At 53.7% G+C, this 18950-nt stretch overlaps 1 protein-coding gene across 1 annotated transcript in view; it reads left to right on the forward strand.

Moving 5' to 3' along the window:
* Window positions 1-14983: 14983 nt before the first annotated feature.
* Window positions 14984-18950, forward strand: part of FOXO1 (forkhead box O1) — a 66488-nt gene continuing 62521 nt past the window's right edge. Inside the window, exon 1 of the mRNA XM_049815968.1 lies at window positions 14984-15675. Coding sequence (XP_049671925.1) covers window positions 15058-15675 — 618 coding nt within the window. The 5' untranslated portion in view covers window positions 14984-15057. The remainder of the gene's footprint in view (window positions 15676-18950) is intronic.

The following is an 18950-nucleotide window of genomic DNA, read 5'->3' on the forward strand; positions in this document are numbered from 1 at the left end:
GTTTGGAGGGGAGATTATCTCAGCCCATCAACACCCCTGTAGGGAGATGATGGCTTTGCGCAGCTCTCCTCCGTCGTGGCGGAGGGAATGGCGAGGATGCCCAGCGTAAGGAAACCCGTGCACCACAGGACCCGTCCTCCCTCCGGGCTGCTCCGCTGCCGAGTGCCCCTTTGCGGCCACCTCCTTCAGCCGCTGCGCAGCCACGAACCATGCCCGCGCCGCACCTGCAGCCCTGGGAGCGCCTTCGGATCGGCGGGGTTTCGCAGCCGCTGGAAGGGGCGCTGCTGGGAAGAGATGTCGACACCTGCTTTAGGAGGCTCCCATATCCCAGCGCAGCATGGATGTCCCTCAAAGGCTGGGAGGGATGACCCAGATCCAGCGCATCGTATCTCCCCACAGGGTGTTGCTGCAACGCGGTGCTTCTTGACGCAATCGCCTCTCAGTGACAGGAATGAGGTAGGCGTGCTTTAGTGAAGAGCGGCTTTAGCGTCGCCACGAGTCCCCGCGTGGGAGGATGGCCCCGCTGCGGTTCAGGGCTGCGGGTGGGTTCAGCCCACCCCTCCGCACAGCCGCTGGCTCCGGGCGCTGCGGGATCACCCCTCTGGCTCTGGGCAAAAGTCGCCTGAAATCTCTCCTTGCCGGCGGTGCCGGTGTTGGTGAAGGAGGCGATGAGCTGGGCTGATAATCGTGTCTTCTGCCGAAAAAGAGATAAGCAAACACTTGAGGAGGAAGAAACTAGTGAGGGGAGAAAAAAGAACCTGTATTTCTCATGGTATCAGGACACTAGCGCTTGGCTAACAGGCCGATGCGAGCTGGGCTTGTTTGAAGCCAGAATGTTTTAACAGGGCAAAAGGGCCAGCTGACCTCGGAGGCCGATCGTCCTCCTCCTGTTGTAGAAGTCGAAGGGCTGTCTCCCCAGTAGGTCTCCTTTGATTTAATACTCACCTGAAAGGCATCAGGAGTGCCTCCGCAAGCACCTAATGCTTCTGTGAGCCTGCAGCTCATCCCTACAAATGTGCGCACGGTTCTGCGTGTGCCAGAGTTTCCGCTCACGGGTTATCACAGAGCATTTTCTGCTTCGTTATTTTCATAGTCTTTGTAAGAATTCCCTAGTTTTACCCTCAGCTCTGACTTTCTGAGTTAAAGGCATGCACTTGCAGAGGATGTTCATCCGTGGCGTTCACCCCAGGTTACCTGGACGGCTGCCTGAGAGCCTTCATGTTTGTTCTTACCTTCATGAGCCCTTGTCCCACGGTGCAGCTTCTCTCAGAGAAACCTGGCCTCTGACCCTAGCACTGCTCCTCCATTCCTGTGAACAGTTTTAAGGTTTGCATGTCCGAGGCTGTGTTCTGCTTTTCTATCTATCTAGTTCACAAATACTCAGCGCTGAAACGATCCTCTAACTCTGAGCCGACCATGAGATGCTGTGTGCAGCAAAAGCAGGTTCGCTCTTCAAAACCTTTCCTGCTGCCTCTTGGTGCAGCACCACTTCGTGAATCAGCGCCTCACTTCTAACGGTGAAGAGTCCCATTCATAGTCACGATGATGTTTCTGGCACTGAACATAGCTGTCTTCTGAAAAGTCTCTCCTGCTCCTCTTTAATCTTTCCCTTTTTGACTGTGCGGGTTGTGCATGCTCTGCTTCTCAGGAGGTACTAGAAGCCCTTGTCTGAAGACTCTTGTGAAAAGGTTTTGCTTCTTTTAAGTGAAAGAGGTCTTTAGAGAGCCAGACGCTGCTAGTGTGTGTTTCTTTCCGTGCTTTAGACAGTCTTCCGTGCCGTTCTCCCTGAGCTCATTCTCGGTGCTTCTTGCCGATGTCTCCCTGGACCCTTAGTTTGCATCCCCTTCCTGCACACATTGCTTTGAAGTATTTCTTCCTACCTTCACGTAAAGACAAAGAAATCCTCTCACCGTGGTCGGTGCATTCCCAAGATATTTCAACACCCTGGAATCCCTGGTTGCTGCTGCGAGGTTCTCGCTCCGCTGGTCGCCCTGCTGCCCCATTGCTCTTGCCCCCCCCCCCCCCCCCCCCCTCCACTTCTGATCTGAAATCAGCGTTCTCTGCTGGTAGATAAGGTGAGCCCTGCGGCAGAGCGGCTAACGAAGATGAGTCTTTGTTATAAGAACAGGTTAACAGGTAAAAGGAGCAATCTGAGAGGGGGAAATCTACCTTACCCTGTAGTACCAGTACCAGCTGACTCCATCTACAGCTCTTCTAAACAAAAATATTCTGGTCTCCTAAAGGCCACTGGTAATTCTGACTAAAATCGGTGCAGGGGGACCAGATTTTAAAGTCCTTGTCAATCTTCTCTCCCTTTCCACTGACACCAGCCCATTTTCAGGTCAACATATTCATTTTTAAGTTGCTATTAAGTCTACAACACTGGCATGGCATTTTGAAGTAAATTCAGTAGCAGGGGTTGAACGGTGCTCACAGTTTACTAATTTATGTAGCTTTTATCAAAGCAAAGTACAAAGATACTTTTAAATAATAGTCTTTTTTAATACCATCAATACTATTATTACACGGTACTATCAAACACACAATTTCGCATTTAGCTGTGGATTTATTTTACAGAAAAGAAGATGGTTTGCAGTTCCAGCTGAAGGTCTTTCTGATTAAGAAATGGTGTTGTATATAGCATGGCTGCCGCCTTCGATTTCTTGCCTGGAATGGTGCAATTCACCTTTGTATAAAGAAAATATGCGCTCCCTCAGTCTTCAGTGCCATTGGGCACCTGTAAGTCACCTGAAAACTTAGCAGTATGTGAAGGTTTTCCATCCAGACTGGAAGCGACGGCACTAGCCAACACATCATCTTCAAACACAAAAATTGCCTCAGAAGTGTCAGTTGATATTTGATGTGGATTGGATCAAGCGTTTGACAGACCTTAAAAAAAAAGGCAGTTGACTGACAACTGTGAAGGCAGAACACTTTTCGAATACTGCTCTGAGGGAGGGTTTTCTTGGTCAATGTCCTGCCAGTGGTGTGACTGTAAAGTTTGAGCCAGGGCCAAAGCTTACCAACCCTTTTGCTTGTTGACGTGCTCTGATGTTTCATTTTGTGAGGGCTGGGATTACCCCTGGGGAATGAGCACGGGCTAGTGAAGCAGCTGCACGTATCTCTAGCAGCCTGCAGGATGGGTGGGCTTTGCACCCAGCTGCAGAGGTCTGAAGGTAACCGGTGCCCAGGTCAGCGCTGGCTCCTCCACGTTGGTCCCACCAAGTCAAGACAGAGGGCTGCTCAGCTCTCCTGGCTTTCAGGCCAGGCTCTGGGTAAGTGAACTTTCTCTGCCTGTTTTTCTTCCTCAACTACAAATGGCGCTGAAGGTGGTTGGCAAGGACCTAAGCGTTAAGTTTTAGAGTCATGGCGGGTGAATCTTACCCACACGTTGAACTGCTAAAAGAAGCTGCACGCAGGCTCTTAAACGCCTGCCTCCCCAGAAGCCTTGGCCAGCACAAAGACGACTTGAAAGCCGCTCTTCCACCTTATGACTGGGAAGATTGCAGGTACTTTCCCCTTTGCCTGGAGATATTGTTAGAAGGCAGCAGAGGCCCGTTTTACCGCCATAACAAGTTAATTAACTCCGTTTTCCCCCAACTAAGCTGAGCAAAGGTTTTATGCAAGCCACATGCACTATACTGAGAAACAGGGCTTTTCTCCCACGTTCTCGCTGTGCCCGCAGTGATATGGCTAACAAAAGCTGTTGTCTTCTCAAAAGGAAAATCATACTTCTGAATTATTTCCAGCAGCCTGGGTTGCTCTTTTGGTTTCTAACTAAACTCGCTGCATTAGAAGAAATCCCCGTCGTGAATTGCCTGCTTCCCTCACCAAGCCCTTGTGAATCATCCACGAGGGAGCAACACGGCACTGCTACCGTGGTGAGCGCAGCAGCTGCCAGGCTGCTCTCCCTGCCTGCTGCAAGACGATGCCCAACACGAGCATCCAACAGCTTTCGTGGGTCATTGGTTTGACTACCAAAATTTTTGGCCTTTCCCCCCCCCCCGTTGATTCAAACAAGTTATGCCACCAAGGTTTTGCAAAAGAGGTTTCCAGATACTTTTTCATAGCAGGGTTGCCTGTGACAAGAAGTGTAAAAAGCCTCTGCAAATCAGGAAACTTACTCTGCGGTGCAGTCAGTATAGGAAAAAGTTCACTCGCCACTTTTTTGTGCTTGGCTCTGCCGGTGCAGATTGAACATCTCACAGCTTCTATTCCTGCAGAGCACTCTCAAAATATTTGTCACAGACTGCTTTTGCTTGAAATCTACAGGAGCAGAGCAAGCTGTGCAACACAGCGTGCCAGCGTGCTTGTGAAAAATCCCTTCTGGATGCCTGTCACTGCTCTGCTTAGCATTTACCTTTGCACTCGCTATAGCCATTTTCTTGACCTTGTGTTTACCTCCATGGCATTTACCCACTTCCTTGCTGAGCTGCAGATCTCGTTGGCTGGCTCAGACATCGTTGCACATGCAGCGATCTGTCAGCTAGACAGTAACCCCACTGAGGAAGGGATGTGCTGATTTCATCTGACATTGGCACATGAATTTGATTAAAATATCAAAGAAAGAATCCATTGACGTAGGTGTTTTTGAAGACCCGTTTGCACGACTTCACAGACGTTACTCAAATAGATGGTTCTGATCACCATAAGAAAATCCTGGGTTTGATGATGGAGGAGGAGTCGCTACCCATGCTGTAACAGCGGTGCTTGGGATGAAGAGTCCTGTAATCGGTGTGCCAGTGCTCCACAGCTGATGTTTTGCAAACCATCCGTCTGGCCGCTGAGCTACCCTGGCTGCTGCTTTCACAGCACCAGCAACCGCTGAGTCTCCTTTCTCACCTGCGGCTGGATCAAGCTGAAAACCAAGGAGTGGACGAAGGTGCTCTGGGTGACTGCTTCTGCAGGGACTTTCCTCTGGGCTGGGTTAGGCTTGACCCTGGAGAAAGAAGAATCGAGGAGAAAAATTATAATGCAAACCCGTAACGCTGCAAAACTGCAGTAGGGCAAAGACCTATTCCTGCAGATCTGTCAGAAAAGCAAACAAAAATGAGAGCTGTTCTGGCGAGTCAGAAATATTTGGCCATCATTGTCTGCAAACTACAACCTTTGCTAACCAGTCAGCTACTGAGAAATTCAACGTACTCAATGGTGAGTTTTACGCTCATCTCCCCTCTCAGCTACCAGATACTGATAGCTTTGTAGGAACATGTTGCCATCTTTTTGGGCTCCTTCACCCTTGCCCTCTTCTCTCTCCCGTCTTCTCCTTTTCTTATCTCAGCAGTTAGGCCCATTCTCGAGCTACCTTCGCACCCTTCACAGAGGATGACTGAACATCGCCACCTTCACTCTTTCTCCCTCTCTTCAGGCTGCTGGTTGTTCAGCCCTGGTTCGAGTTGGTGCCCGGGAGGGGTCTGAGTGATGTCGGTGCCAACACTGTAAAATAAGAAGCGTACAATGCAGTTATTGTCCGTTGGTCAGTCTCCAGGGTGACAAAGCTGGAGACTCTTGGTCACAAACCAAGCCATCTCCGCAGCCTTGGGGCTCTGGGGAGGGCAAGTCCTTTCCTCACCTCTGTGCTTTTTGGCAGGCTGAGGCATGGAGCCTGCCTGGTTTGGGGGACCGACTTTGGACGGGTTACACGCTGCTGTGCTGGATTTCGAGTGTTGCTCTGGAGAAGGCTGTACATCTGCTTCACACCCGATGTGTGACTCTGTGGACGGGGTGGGGGAGGAAGGGTCTAGACAGCGTCAGAGCGGTGCCTGTGTTTGCACTCCTGATTCAGTTCCAATACTAAAAAAGCCCCTCATTAGGTTCACATGATGGAGCAGCAAAGAAAGTGCCTATTTATGGAGGCTGAGGAGAATCCACAGAGATGTGGGTTGCTGTTATTTGTCTGAATGGTGCCTCCTGACATCACGAGTGGCTGGAAAGCCTTGTTCAGGAACGACGGAGAAAGCAGCTCTGCCTGGTGGTGTCAAAGCCTTAACACAACACTTCCAGCATCTAGAATTGCATTTCTTGTCTCTCATGATGGAAGTCTTATTTTGTGAAGTTTCATGTGCGGAGAGGGTAATGCTTTTTGAGTCTTGTGACAAAAGTGTGCTCCTTGCTTGTTGGCAAAGCAACTTTTAAACCACGCCACGGTGATTTTACAAAGAGTGTGATTAGGTGTATATGTAGAAAAGAAGAAAAACAGCTGTAAGAAAAGGTTTCACTAAAAAAAAAATTGTAGGAAGATACCAGCTGAAGGGAAGACACATCTGGCAGATCTGGAAAAGTAACTGAATTTTCTGTAATGTAAAAATGCAGTTTTGCAACAAAACTATACAAGGCTCAAGTTTTTAACAAACCAACATACGTTAGGGAATTTTTTAAAATTCATTTTTGTCCCTTGTCCATTTTATTTTGACTCCTGAGTCCTTCTTTCAGTGTGTATCCAAACACCAGCCATCACTGCTGGGTCCTCCTGGGCGGAACGCTAGCAAAAAATGCTGAGGGTGCCGTGGCATCTATTCAGGTGGGTCAAGGAGAGAGCAGCTGGCTGCTCTGATATACCACTTCATCAGTGGTATATCAGAGCCAGTGCCAGTCCCTGGCACCCCGAGCCCGTCAGTCAATGCGCGGTGCCTGGCCGGTCCGGACGGAGCACTGCCGGGCGAGGGCTCCTTGGCCAACTCCAAACCTTGTGTCTTTCTGCAGCACCGCCAGGCTTTGCTGGAAACATCGCGGGGAAGCGCAGCCCAGGGGTGCTTCTTCTGGACTTGTGGGCGCTGCAGGGCAACGTTGTTAGGATTAAAGGGAAAGGAAACCCTGACTGGCTGCTGCACGGCAGCAGAAAGCGAGGCGCGGGGCCAGCTTTGCAGCGCGCACTCGCCCGGGTGAACCTCACTGCGGCGTAGACGTTGGAAATGCAAAATTACATCCGACCCCACCAGGGGCAGGAGCTCTGGATCCATTCGCCCGTGAAGCCTCCGCAAGGCACGCTGTGGTGGGGACGTGCGTGTGGCGGGGCGAGCTCTCTGGGAGACGCAGGCAGCCCTGCCCTGGGCGCCCGCGGAGGCTGCCCCTTGTCCCTTGGAGGCACAGCTCCGGGATGACAGTCCTTCCGTGCCTGTGAAGTATTCCTGTGGGTGCTTTGTTTTGCAAGAGCTCCAATTTGGAGCACTTTGATACACATCCTCTTTCTTCATACGCTGCCCAAGTCTCATTTCTCTCCTTGTTTCGTGCTCGTTTTCCTCCTTTCTGTTTTTTCCCTTTCCTTCCTTGCTGTTTTTCCCCTTGTTGTGACTCCCTGATCCCTCCCCACCCTTTCCTTCTTCTCTTTTTTGTCTCTGCTCACCCTTTCCCTTCTGCCCCTTCATTGCATTTCCCATCCTCTGGTGGCTCTGGCACCCATCGGAGGGGACGAGGCATCCCCGTGAGCCTGTGCCTCAGCGAACCGATCCCCACCCCAGCAAAGAGGGGATGCCGGAGAGTCCAGCTGCTGCCTGAGACTCTACTTAGTTTTTCGTTTGCTTTGGGGGTTTTGGAGTTTTTGTTGCAAGCTGCTTCATCAGCCAGCGAGGTTGGTACCCACAGCTGGAGCAGAGTGAAAGTGGGTGGCTTTCAGGGAGCCACTGCTGATTTCTTTGCAGCTGCAGCAGCATTTCTGTAACGTGTGGGAGGACGCATCTGAGCAGCCCCACCACTTACCCCTTTGCACCCGATGCTTTTCTCCGCCTCGAGCCCCCTCCTACACCTGATCGGAGATCCCCTTCTCCTTCTCGGATAAAAAGGGAAGCCACCAAGCTGCCACCCGCCATGTGCCTTCCTATTACTGACCACGTGGCACGAGCTCGTCTGGTCCTGGTCGAGGTTCACTCTTCGGGGCTTGGAAGATGCAAATGTAAAATTGAAACTACTGGTTGCTCTTCTTATCTCTTTCCGGGCCGGTACGTGGTGCGCCTCTGCCTTTAGGCACAACCTGCTGCTGGGACCTTGCTGGTTTCAGTTTCGTTGGTACGTGCTCCTCGCAGGCCAGGCGTAAGCAAGGTTTGCATTTGCAACACCAGATCTGAAAGCACTTAAACTGTCAACTAACCGGCTTGCAATGGGCAGACATTTTTTATACCCATTTTACAGGGAGGTTAAAAAAAAAAAAAAGCACAGAGTTACTGTGTTTCACAAGAAGAAAAGGAGTGTAGCTGCCTGGGGTTGTCATCTTTCTGCTGCGGACGTTTACGCCATGGACAGTATTTGTACGCTACAAACTTTACCTATTGAGCATCCTGCCCAAACACTGCCTTCTGTTATGTGTTTGTTAGTCACCAGCAGCGTAGGAATATATGCATATATGTCAAAATACCGTCTTACTATTATTGTCTAGCCATGTTTGCATCTATATAAATCTAGCATAAAATGTATATAATGATACCATGCATATGCATTTGTGTAGCATATACATAATGCACTCATTTGTATGCAAATACAGTTGTATACATATATAAATACGCTTTTCAAGCATGAATTCAACAATGGAAAAAACCCCATTTGTTTTTAAAAGTAAGCCTTTATTATGCCACAGCCTCCATGCTGATTCTGGCTAAAAATTATTTTTCTCCTTGATGACAGGTAGCTATCAGTTTTCCAGTGAAACAAAGGAAAAGAAGATGAAATAGGTGTCAAGCATTGCATTGTACCATGCCATGAATTTTCCTTCCTACAGGCTGAAAAGAAACCACTGAATTATACCGTAACTGTCAAGCGTCCTGTTTTTAGTTTGTTGCTCAAACACAATAAAATTATTTAATATACAAAAGCTATCATGCGAAGCCAGTCAGTTTTTCCTCCAGCAATATATCAAGGAAAACAAGACATGAGAAACGCACCTGAAAATGTTGAAACATTGACCGTAGGATGTGGGAGAATATTTGTAATAGATCATATTTACGACAAAACAGAAACTCAACACCCTGGAAAACATACACACCACTTGAACTGTGTTTACTTCCAGGCACATTGGCCTTCGCATAAGGGTGGGCCGGGTGATTCAGCTGAATCTGAAACCTAATAAACTCTTGCCTTCTGTTTTTACATCACAGCCAGTGATTGCACGTGACACATTAAAAACCGATTATCGCTACATAGACGCTACCTTTGGTGTTTATCATATCGACCCCGGTAAGGATCATTTCTTGGGCGTATTTGTGCTTCAGTCTCTCACTCACAGATGCGCATTCGTGGGTGCGAGAGGATGTATGTTCAAATGGGAGGTCTTGAGCCTGGATTGTGAGAGTCGAGAGATGGGTTTGTGTCAAACGTGTTCTTTAGTTTACCTTCTTCTGTTTAGGAAACGTGGGAGCAGACTGTGGTTCTCAGCAATGTGTGCCTTGCTTGAGCTCATTCAGTGAATATGGTTTTGTCCAAATGCTAAGTAATAGCCACACTTACTAGGAATTTGAGCTGTATTAATTGCACCAACCAGTAAAGTCATATTATTGTTTCTTTTCTTTGACTGGAAAAACATACGAGTGTTTCTGACATGAGCTCTTGCACAAGGAAATTTAAAATTAAATTCCGATTCCTTCAAATAGTGCAACTTAGAAATGCTTTCCATGAAACCTCGCCCTCAGATCTTAATTGTTTACATTTTTGCAGATGCTGAGGACAAATGAGGTATGAACAACATCAAAGGAAATAGTCCAAAAATACATAGTAAATATTTTTACTAGCTATTTTTAATTAAAAAAATATTATTTTTTTTTTACTAAATCATTCTTTAATTTATTTAACTGAATATTTATTGCGGCATTTCTTTTAAGCCAGGGTGGTCCAACCGCAGGAGCCACTAGGTCTGCACCAAGATTTTGGGAGCCCACCCCCCAGCAGCTCCATCTCCCAGTCTGGGGAGCAGAACCCACCTTCACCACTCTTGACGGCTCCCTTTCGCTCTTCCTCCCGGCAGCGGTGCCCTCCGAGCCCTGCGGTCGCCCCCCACCACCGCAGCTGCTGTAGAGAAATTGGGGAAGGGGGAGAGGGTCTGCTGTGGGTTGTCGCTGTCCGATTTGGAGACTCTCTGTTGATTGCTGGCAGTGAAGAAGAGGAGGAGGAGGAGGAGGAGGATGCAGCAGCTGCTGCAAGAGCCCCGGTCGCAGCAGCCCGGCTCCCTGCGGCATGTGGTGAGGAGGTGAAGGAGAAGGCGTTTGGCTCTTTGGGCAGCTCTCCCACCATCAGCCATGGCTCCCCACCTCCTCTGAGAAGAAGGGGTGGGCTGCCTGGAGGCTTTCTGGAGGCTGGAGCTGCGCCACGCTGTGAGGACCTGGCCGTTCTCGACTCCGAAATATGTCCAGTGAGGCGGGCAGCCGGCACGTGGCCCTAATTTCAGCCGTACAGATGTCAGTCCAGGAGGACCTTGCTGCCTCTGTGGGGAGCATTCAGGATTTTCCTCTCTGCATACCAGGAGATGGACCTGAGACAAGGTAATGTCAAACCCCTCACCAGCAAGTACCTTGATAACTCCTTGGTGATATGGGTTTTTTTAAGCCTAAGGACCGGGTCTTGGTAGACCTGGCTTCAAAGTCTATCTCTGCCCATGCGTCCTCTGTGAGGACCTCTGCACCTCATGTGAGTTCACGGTGGCCCGGTTCCCCCCCCGCAAAGTAGGACTGATCATTTGGCCATCTCTCCGCAGTGCCCGGTTAGCCCGTTAGCCCAACGCTGTGCAGCACGGCCTTCTTCTTACTGCGGAGCTCAGGAGGGCTGCAGCCCTCCTGGGGGGTCTAGGTGCTAGCGTACACTGAATAACGAGAAAAAAAGTCAAAGTTTGGGCCAGGCAAGGCTGCGTGCCGCTTGTTTTGCTCGAGCAAGTGGTCCCTTGAGATCAGCATCGTCCTGCCCATCAGTTCTGGCTTGCACTGGGCCACCGGACACTTCCAGAGCCCTGAAAATCCCGGGGATGCGATGGCAAGGGAGTAGATGAGGTGTTTCCCACGCGCTATAAAACGGGACGGGTGAGATTTGCTGGCCTGAAGGCAGCTGGCTGGAAGCGAGCGCGAACTGCTCCGAGCGAGAGCCTGGCATCCCCGCGGCCGGTCAGCTCTGCCACCTGGGGTGGGGGAATCACCCGCGGGGGGGGACGTGTTTCCCTCCGTCGGCCACGGAGTGACCCTGGACGTGACACCCGCCTCTCTCCGGGCCAGCCGGACTCTGACCGGCAGCGGGTCCTGCTGCGCGATGCGGGAGGCGAAGGGCAGGATGGAAAGGGAGCGGGGGCATTAGAACCGCCAAATTGTGGCGAGGGATTAGCAGATCCTTAAATTCCCTCCGCGGTCCGTGTGGGAGAGACGCGCGGTCCCGGGAGGTTAACTCGCAGCGGTGACGTTAAGCGCCTGCTCCGAAACGCGCTGCGGAGGGACTGCCTCTCTCCGTGGCTGTGTAAGGAGCCCCAGCCCAGCTGGGAGAGCTTCAGACACCTTCGACTCCCTTAGCTGGGCAGTGCGAATGACCCGTGCGCCTGGGACGTCTCCCAGTCTGGCTGTAGGGGGGCCCTCAGTCACCCTGGGCCCGGCAGGGAGGCGATCGAGGTGCCACGCCACCCTTCCGATACCCTGGCTCCGCGGAAACGCGGACTGCGAACTGAAGTCGATCCCTTCCGAGAGACGTGGGAGTAAACTGGAGGTGCTGGACTCCCCCAGCCTTCCTCAGAAAATGACCTTTCTCCCAGCTCTTACGGTGCCAGGCGCAAACTGGTGTTTCATGGTTGCTTTTTGTTCTGTTAGAAGGTTTGTACTCTCTCGCCATGCACATACGTGTAGAAAAAAGAGCTGTACGCGGAGTATGAGTGCTTTCAACTTCATGTAGTCTCCTGCTGAATTTGATCAAAACCTCAGAAAGTGAATTATACAGGCAGCAGTAAAAAGACAGTACAGATCCTTTATTTTGGCTGCCTCGAACCCAGATTATGAATAGAAGGCTCTGCTTTATTCCAGTGATGATAAAAGGCAATCTTCAGGTCTTTAATTTGAAAAAAACCCACCAGTCGAAGCTAAGGATGATAGGAGATATTGTACTGTAGAGGAGTAGAAAACGGGAGCAGGAGTAGGAGTAGAGAAATGAAAAGGTGGAGTGTAGGAGGAGGGCCGTGGGAGTAGAAAATGAATTGTGGTGCATCCATCAGCATTTCGGCATTGTGGGAGATGAGATAAACTTAACGCTGTCATTTGTAGATGCGGTAACATTTCTTGTACCGAGCCGTCGCTGTGCTGAGCTGTTTTAGGAGGAGGAAGCCCCCCTTCAGCTGCCGAACGGGCGGTTTTGTTCACGGCAACGTGTCCTGAGGGTGGTCAAAGGTGCTGGGGGGCCGCGGGCGAGCGGTGCCAGCGGGGTTAGGGCACGCAGCCGGCGCGACCCTCGTGTTGTGCGTGGCGTGCGTGTCACTTCGTTGCTTTGACTCTAAAATCGGTTGACGTGGAAGGATTCCTTCCTTTCGGAAGGACTCACTCACCCAGGCGGTTCCGCCGAAGTCAGGGCAGACTGCCTGGATTACTCATCCCAGGAAAGCGAGCAGCATCGTCTCGTCGGCCTCCATCCCTCCTCCAGCCCCCAGCAGACCTGGGCCCAGCCGATCGCCTGCAACAGGCAAAATCCCCGCGGCAGAGCTAAGCCCTGCCGGTTGCGTTGTGAGTCATGGGGCCCTGCTTGCCGGGCAAACGCAGCATTTTGAAGGCTCTAGTTCTATCGCTCTCTACCTCCATGTCCCTCACCCTTCGCCGCAAACTGCTGCGTGTGTCCACTGCTCAGTTTTGAGCTGCGAGACCAGCAGTGACGTGGGGCACAGACGTGGTGGCAGAGCCCTGCCAAGACGGTGGGGTGGGTGACAGCAATGCCATGCGGGGCCAAGAAAGGGCCACACAACCCCTCCCCTGCAGAGCGAGCTGGGCTGAACCGCGAACACACCAGGGCTTCCGAAAATCCCCCAGCAGTAGCTTTCTTCCCAGTTTTCACAGCTGGCACCTGACAGAGGAAAGCGATTTTTTTTTTTCTCAACATCTGCATATACCGATAGAGGCCAGGGAATAACATCCCTACTTTTGACAAAGCGAGAAAGGAAGGAGTGCAAGATATTTTAAAAAATCCTTAGAAGAAAGCCTGGGTAATAAATCCATTTCCTCTAGCAGGATGGGTGCCAGTCTGGCTCTTAGGTGTTGTTTTTTTCTCAGACACCAAGGAAAGAAAAAGAAAATGTTTCAGTGTTCTCAGGCACTTCTTTTGCTTTGGCTCCCATTTCAGCACGTCCAGTCGCCGCGCGTCCCTGGCTGCTTCTCACCATTATATAATCTCTGCTTCTCCAAGGCAGGGTGCTCTCCCTTATTGCAGGGCAACTACTGTAGCCGAGTTTTGTAACGCTGCCGGATAAAGCTGTTCCAAGCTGAAACGTGGCATGCAAGTTATTAGCTTGAACTGGGACTATGTTGCCTTTTTTTTTTTTAACTGAAAAAAAAAAAAAAAAGGGGGGTGTGTGTGTGTGTGTGTGTGTCTAAATTCCGTGGGCTAAACAGTATAAATTTGTGGGTTGAATCCCTTAAAGGGTTTGTAAAACACAGAAATGACTTAAAGGCAAAGCAACTCTGAAATTTGACGAGCAGCCAACCTAAAATAAGGTATAATCACCTTTGGCATTTGGGAAAAGAAACATGACAAAAACAGTGCCTTAAAATTCGACCAGTTACTATGCACTTATGCATATGTCGTGCTAACTATGTAGTTAGGTGTCATTGCGCGTCTTAGAAAGTGTTTTCATAACAGGCAGCGTGTGTATGAGGATGTATGATCCGTCACCGAATTAAGCGCCGTGGGCCTAGGTCCAGTCTTAGGCTCTCTCTCCTTCATTATTGTTACTCACTTTCAGGAAATATTTTTGTGGGAACAATGAACCGCATTTAGATGACACTAACGCTCTCTGCCTTCACGCAGAGCGGAGGGAAGAGTAAGAGGTTTGCCGGCTCCAGGGTGGCAGTTCCCCCCGCCGCTGCTTCTCTCTCCGGCAGGCACCGCCAGGTGCCACGGCTGGTTGCGAATTCTGTGACTTCCTAAGCCGCGCCTGAGGAACGTCTTTTACCAGCGCTCCCGCCACCGAACACGAAGCCGATTTCCCAAAAAGTGGGGTTTGCCAGTCTGAACGAGGCGTTGAGCCGTGCCTCGTCCCGGGGATCGCTTCCCCAGCGCAAGCGGCCGTCTTGCTTTTAGTTTTAGTCAGCACCGCGCTTCGGCGTTGCCTTGAGCGCACATCTCCGCACATTTCGGGGCTGGGGGGGGGGGGGGGGGGGCACAAGCCTCTCCCAGCCGGGGGGGCCTCGGGCTTTGCCGGGAAGCGCACCGAGTGCGCCTCGGAGCTGACCGAGGACGGAGACCGCCCCGCGCCGCCGAGCCTGCCCGCGGCGTCGGGCACCAGCTCCCGCTTCGAAGACCCCACCGCCGCCCGGCCCCCCCCCCCCCCCCCGCTGCAGCCGGGGGATGCCCCGTCCGAAGGGCGCCGAGGGCCCGGCGGGGCGGGGGAGCCCCGGCACCCGAGCCCGGGGCTGCGGGGAGGGCACGGCGCTTCTCACACCCCCGCCGGGAAACAAAACCCACCCAGAAGCGGCACGGGGGGCACCGGCACCCTCCGGCCAAACCGGCCCCGCGGCGGGAGGCGGGCGGGCGGCGCGGCGCTGCCATTGGCGCGGAGCGGGCCGTCCCTCCCCGCCAGGAGGAGGAGGAGGAGGAGGAGGAGGAAGGCTGGAGGCGGGCCCGCGCGGGGCGGTCGCTCCAGTCGGTGCGCGCCGGGCGGCCGGGTCGCTGCTGCTGCTGCTGCCGCTGCTGCCGCCGCCGCGGAGGGAGGGAGGGAGGGAGGGAGGGCGGGCAGGGAGCCCGGGGCAGGGCGAGGGCGGCGGGGCCGGAGCCGTGAGGGGAGTTGGCGGCCGCGCCGTCGGGGCCGCGCCGGTCCGCGCCCGGAGCCCGCATGGGGCGGCGGCGCTGAGCCCAGCCGCCCCGCTCCTGCCGCCGCCGCCGCCGCCGCCAGGCTCCCGCCCCGGCCCCGCCATGGCCGAGGCACCGCAGCTGGTGGACATCGACCCCGACTTCGAGCCGCTGCCGCGGCCCCGCTCCTGCACCTGGCCCCTGCCGCGGCCGGAGTTCAACCCCCCCAGCTCGGCCACCTCCAGCCCGGCGCCGTCGTGCGGCGGGCAGCCCGAGGGGGCGGCCGGGGCCGCGGCCGGGACCGGGGCCGGGGCCGGGGCCGCCGCCTCGGGAGCGCTCAGCGCCGACTTCATCAGCAACCTCAGCCTGCTGGAGGAGAGCGAGGACTTCGCGCCGCTGCCCCCCGCCGCCGCTCCCCCGGAGGCGGCCGCCTGCCGCTGCGGGGACTTCCCGGCGCCCGAGGCCGGCTGCCGCCTCCACCCGCCGGGGCCGCCGCCGGTGCCGCCGGTGCCGCCGCCCGTGGCCGGTCTCTCGCCGGGCCCCGTGGCCGGGCAGCCCCGCAAGAGCAGCTCGTCGCGCCGCAACGCCTGGGGCAACCTGTCCTACGCGGACCTCATCACCAAGGCCATCGAGAGCTCGCCCGAGAAGCGGCTCACCCTCTCCCAGATCTACGAGTGGATGGTCAAGAGCGTGCCCTACTTCAAGGATAAGGGCGACAGCAACAGCTCGGCCGGCTGGAAGGTGAGGGGCGGAGGTGGGGGGCACCGGGACGGGCACCGCAGCGGGACGGACACCCCCCGCCCCGTCGGAGCTGGGCTCCGTGCTCGGCGCTGCACACGCTGCCGCCCGGGCAGGGAGCCGCGGCGCTGCCAGCGGCTGGGCCCGCTGCCCCCCCCCCCCCGCCCGGGCCGCCCGCCGCGCCGTTCGCACCGCTCCGGCTCCACGCCTTTTTTTTTTTTTTTTTGGATTATTATTACTACTATTTTATTTTCTTAAAATTTTACTTTTTCTTCACCCTTAGTCCTCAGGGGGGGGAAAAAAGCGGGTTTGCCCTCCCCCCGGTGAGGCGCAGGGAGCGCCGGGGCCGTCCCCCCCTCCTCCGTTCTCCGCCCCCCCCCCCCCCCCCCCCCCGGCCGAAAGCAAAAGTTCACGCCGTGTCACGGCGCCGTCCCCGGGCAAACCCGCTGCTGCCTCCCGCTCCCCCGGGGGGGCTGCCCCTACCAGCGTTCAACACCCATGTCGGGGGGGGGGGGGTGGGGGGGCGGCCGTGGGGCCCTGCGGAGGCTCCGCCGCGTCCCCTGGGACTGCCCGGTCCCGGGATCGCCGTCGGGCACCGGGGCGCGGGGTGGGAGGCACAGAAGCAAACACGGATGGGGAAAGAGCGGAGGCAGGACAAGGGTTGCAAAAATACCGTGTGTTTAATGAGTAAGCCGCTGTATTTGTCCTGATGGCTTCGTTAAACTTGGGTCGCGGGAGCGTCTTTCTCCTCTCAGGCGCTGGGACGGTCGGCGGCCGGTGCTGCTCGGAGCCAGGCCGTACGGCCAGCTGCCGGAGGGGCTGCTGGCCCCCGGGGCCCGCGGTCACCCCGGGCGAGGTGGCCCTGGGCCGGGCGTCGAGTGTCGCGTGGGGCTCTGTGGCCACGCCGGCCCTCGCCCACCCGCCGTGGCGGTGGCCGCGCCGGGCCCGTGGTCCCATCCGGCTCCGCGTCCGTCCCCTCGGGGGTGGCGAAGGCTGCGAACGAATCCTTCCGTTCTCCGAGGCCTCCTCCCTCGAGAAAGTGTCACCCACCCGTGTCCCCACTCGCGGCGGGGGCCGAGCGCCTCGTGTCGTGGCCCTGTTGCGTGGGAGCGTGGTCCGAGGAAGCCTCAGCCGTCTGCGTCAAGGCAGAGCCTCCGCCGCCCCGCCGGGGATTAAGCGACGGCAATAAACGTGTGAGGTGCACGCACCTGGTGCGGCGTCAGCGCGTCCCGGTGCGTTCATCGCTGCAGTCCAGCTGGGGCCAGCCAAACTCTTTGCTTTGCTTCCTAGTATCGGTATTATGTGCCTTTTTTAAAAAAGGAAGTGTGTTTATGTGTTTTCAATTGCATAGCTAGGAACGTTTGTTGCTTCAGATTTTTGTAAAAAAAATAAATTTTTTCTGTTTTGGAGGTAAGCAACACCCTGCTAAGGAAACGCAGGGTAATCTTAAAACTCATTTTTAGCTGAAGGCTTTTAAGGCTTTTAATAGTAATTTGTTAGTTTCTGTCGATGTGTTTGACTGAAAAATTTAAAGGATAATTGTCTGAAGGCATCTTTCCTGAAAACCCTTAGTAGGAGTGAAATGATTGATAGCTGACAACTTTTAAATAAGGTAACTTGTCACTTGAAAACGCTGGAGTTTTTTTTCCAGAGGTATTTCGGTCTCCTTGGAAAAAAGCAAGATGCATCAATTTTAGAATAAGTAAAAGAGAACTGAAAACCAAACAAACCAAAACAAAATCAAAGCAAAGAACTCCCAAATTCAAGCCAGCAGCTAAGAAACTCTGCTAGCTGTGTAACTTGTTAGGTGCTTCCTATTTTACTGCTGCTCTTCCTGTGGTGCTTCAGCAAGTAAGAAGTCATGCACCCCTCCCTCTGACGGAGCTCTTCCTCTGCCCCCATGCCCCTCCGAGAGAGGCAGAGCCGTTGCCGGTATGGTTTTTGGCTGTGGTACCCTCTGGTAGGGTGCAGTAGGTGCCCTGCCATGGCTAGCGGGTAAAGACACGTGCGCTCTCCTGCCGTAATTGGGTGGTTACCCTGTTCTGCGCTGGACACACGTTGCCCTAATCCCTTCCTTTGGCCGTGTCGCTGCCAGGCTGCTCAGAAAGCTACACGCTTGCAGCTTGTACCACTTCGGCCAGATAAGTGCAACATTTCTTAAATGCATTTTCAAGTTTAGTTGCTGGCAGCCACTGGGTGTCAATGCCGTAACTGCTCTGGTCGAGGCGTGCAGCCCGTTTGCCTTGTTTCTCACCGTTTATCTGCGGCTCAGCTTGAGTGAGGATTATTTTTATTTTTCGGGTTGGGAGCTGCCGGTGTGCCGCGGCTCTGGGGGGCCGGGGACCCGCTGTCGGTGCGGGCCCGGGGCTGGAAGCGAAGCCAGACTCAGCCGAGGGCCCTGGCAGAGGAGGAGCATCGCTTGGCGAGGAGCACAGATCGGTAGTGGCCGACTTCTCTGCTGACAGGGCACGCGGGTTTGCGTTGGGGCCGGGAGCGCGTTCCGTGCTGGTGTTTTGCAGTCTGAGAAAGAGAGGGTGGGTGGTGTTTGTTTGGTTTTTTTTTTTCCCTCCACTGCCCTTAAATAAAGCTTGGAGGCACTTCATCTTGGAGGAGTTTGCATGTTTGTAAGCACAACAAGGTACGTTTCAAATTATACACAAAACCTATGAAACACACAGGAACTTAAAAAGAATGTGCACTTTCTGCATAGTACTAAGGCTGTGTTTCTCGCCCAGAAGATGAGGGCTAACTGCTCTGATGCTTGTGAACATGCACTGCCCTGATTTAATATCTGATGCGAAGCTGCTTTTTCACTTTTCACTGAATAAAGAAGCTGAACAGTGTCAACATTATCTGTTAGGAGTTCAAAATAGCATCCAAGTTCTTCCAAATAAAAACAGCTTTTTAAATAAGGGGAGAAGCCATAGGTAGTAACATGAAATTATCAGTAGTAGCTAGCTTATTAGGGTAGTTAAAGTTGTTCTCAGTTATATGTACGAAGCAGTTTATTCCAGACTTACCTAGCAGAAACTCTGCTTTATGAACAACACCCCCCCCCCCCCCCCCCCCCCGCCCCGTTGAACTCTCGGGGAGCAAAGTCTGCAGGACCCCTGTGCAGTGGTTACCTTGACGGAAGGAAGCGCTGGAGATGTGCTCTGCCAGACCCGCTGTATTGTTGGTTGTGAACGAGTGCCGACAGCGACCGGCATTGCTCAGAGAAGGCTGAAGCAAGAATGAGATCTCTTTTGGAGATAACAAGAGAAATTGTTGTGAAAGTT

This window comes from Accipiter gentilis, chromosome 13 (assembly GCF_929443795.1).
Source record: "Accipiter gentilis chromosome 13, bAccGen1.1, whole genome shotgun sequence".
NCBI lineage: Eukaryota > Metazoa > Chordata > Aves > Accipitriformes > Accipitridae > Astur > Astur gentilis.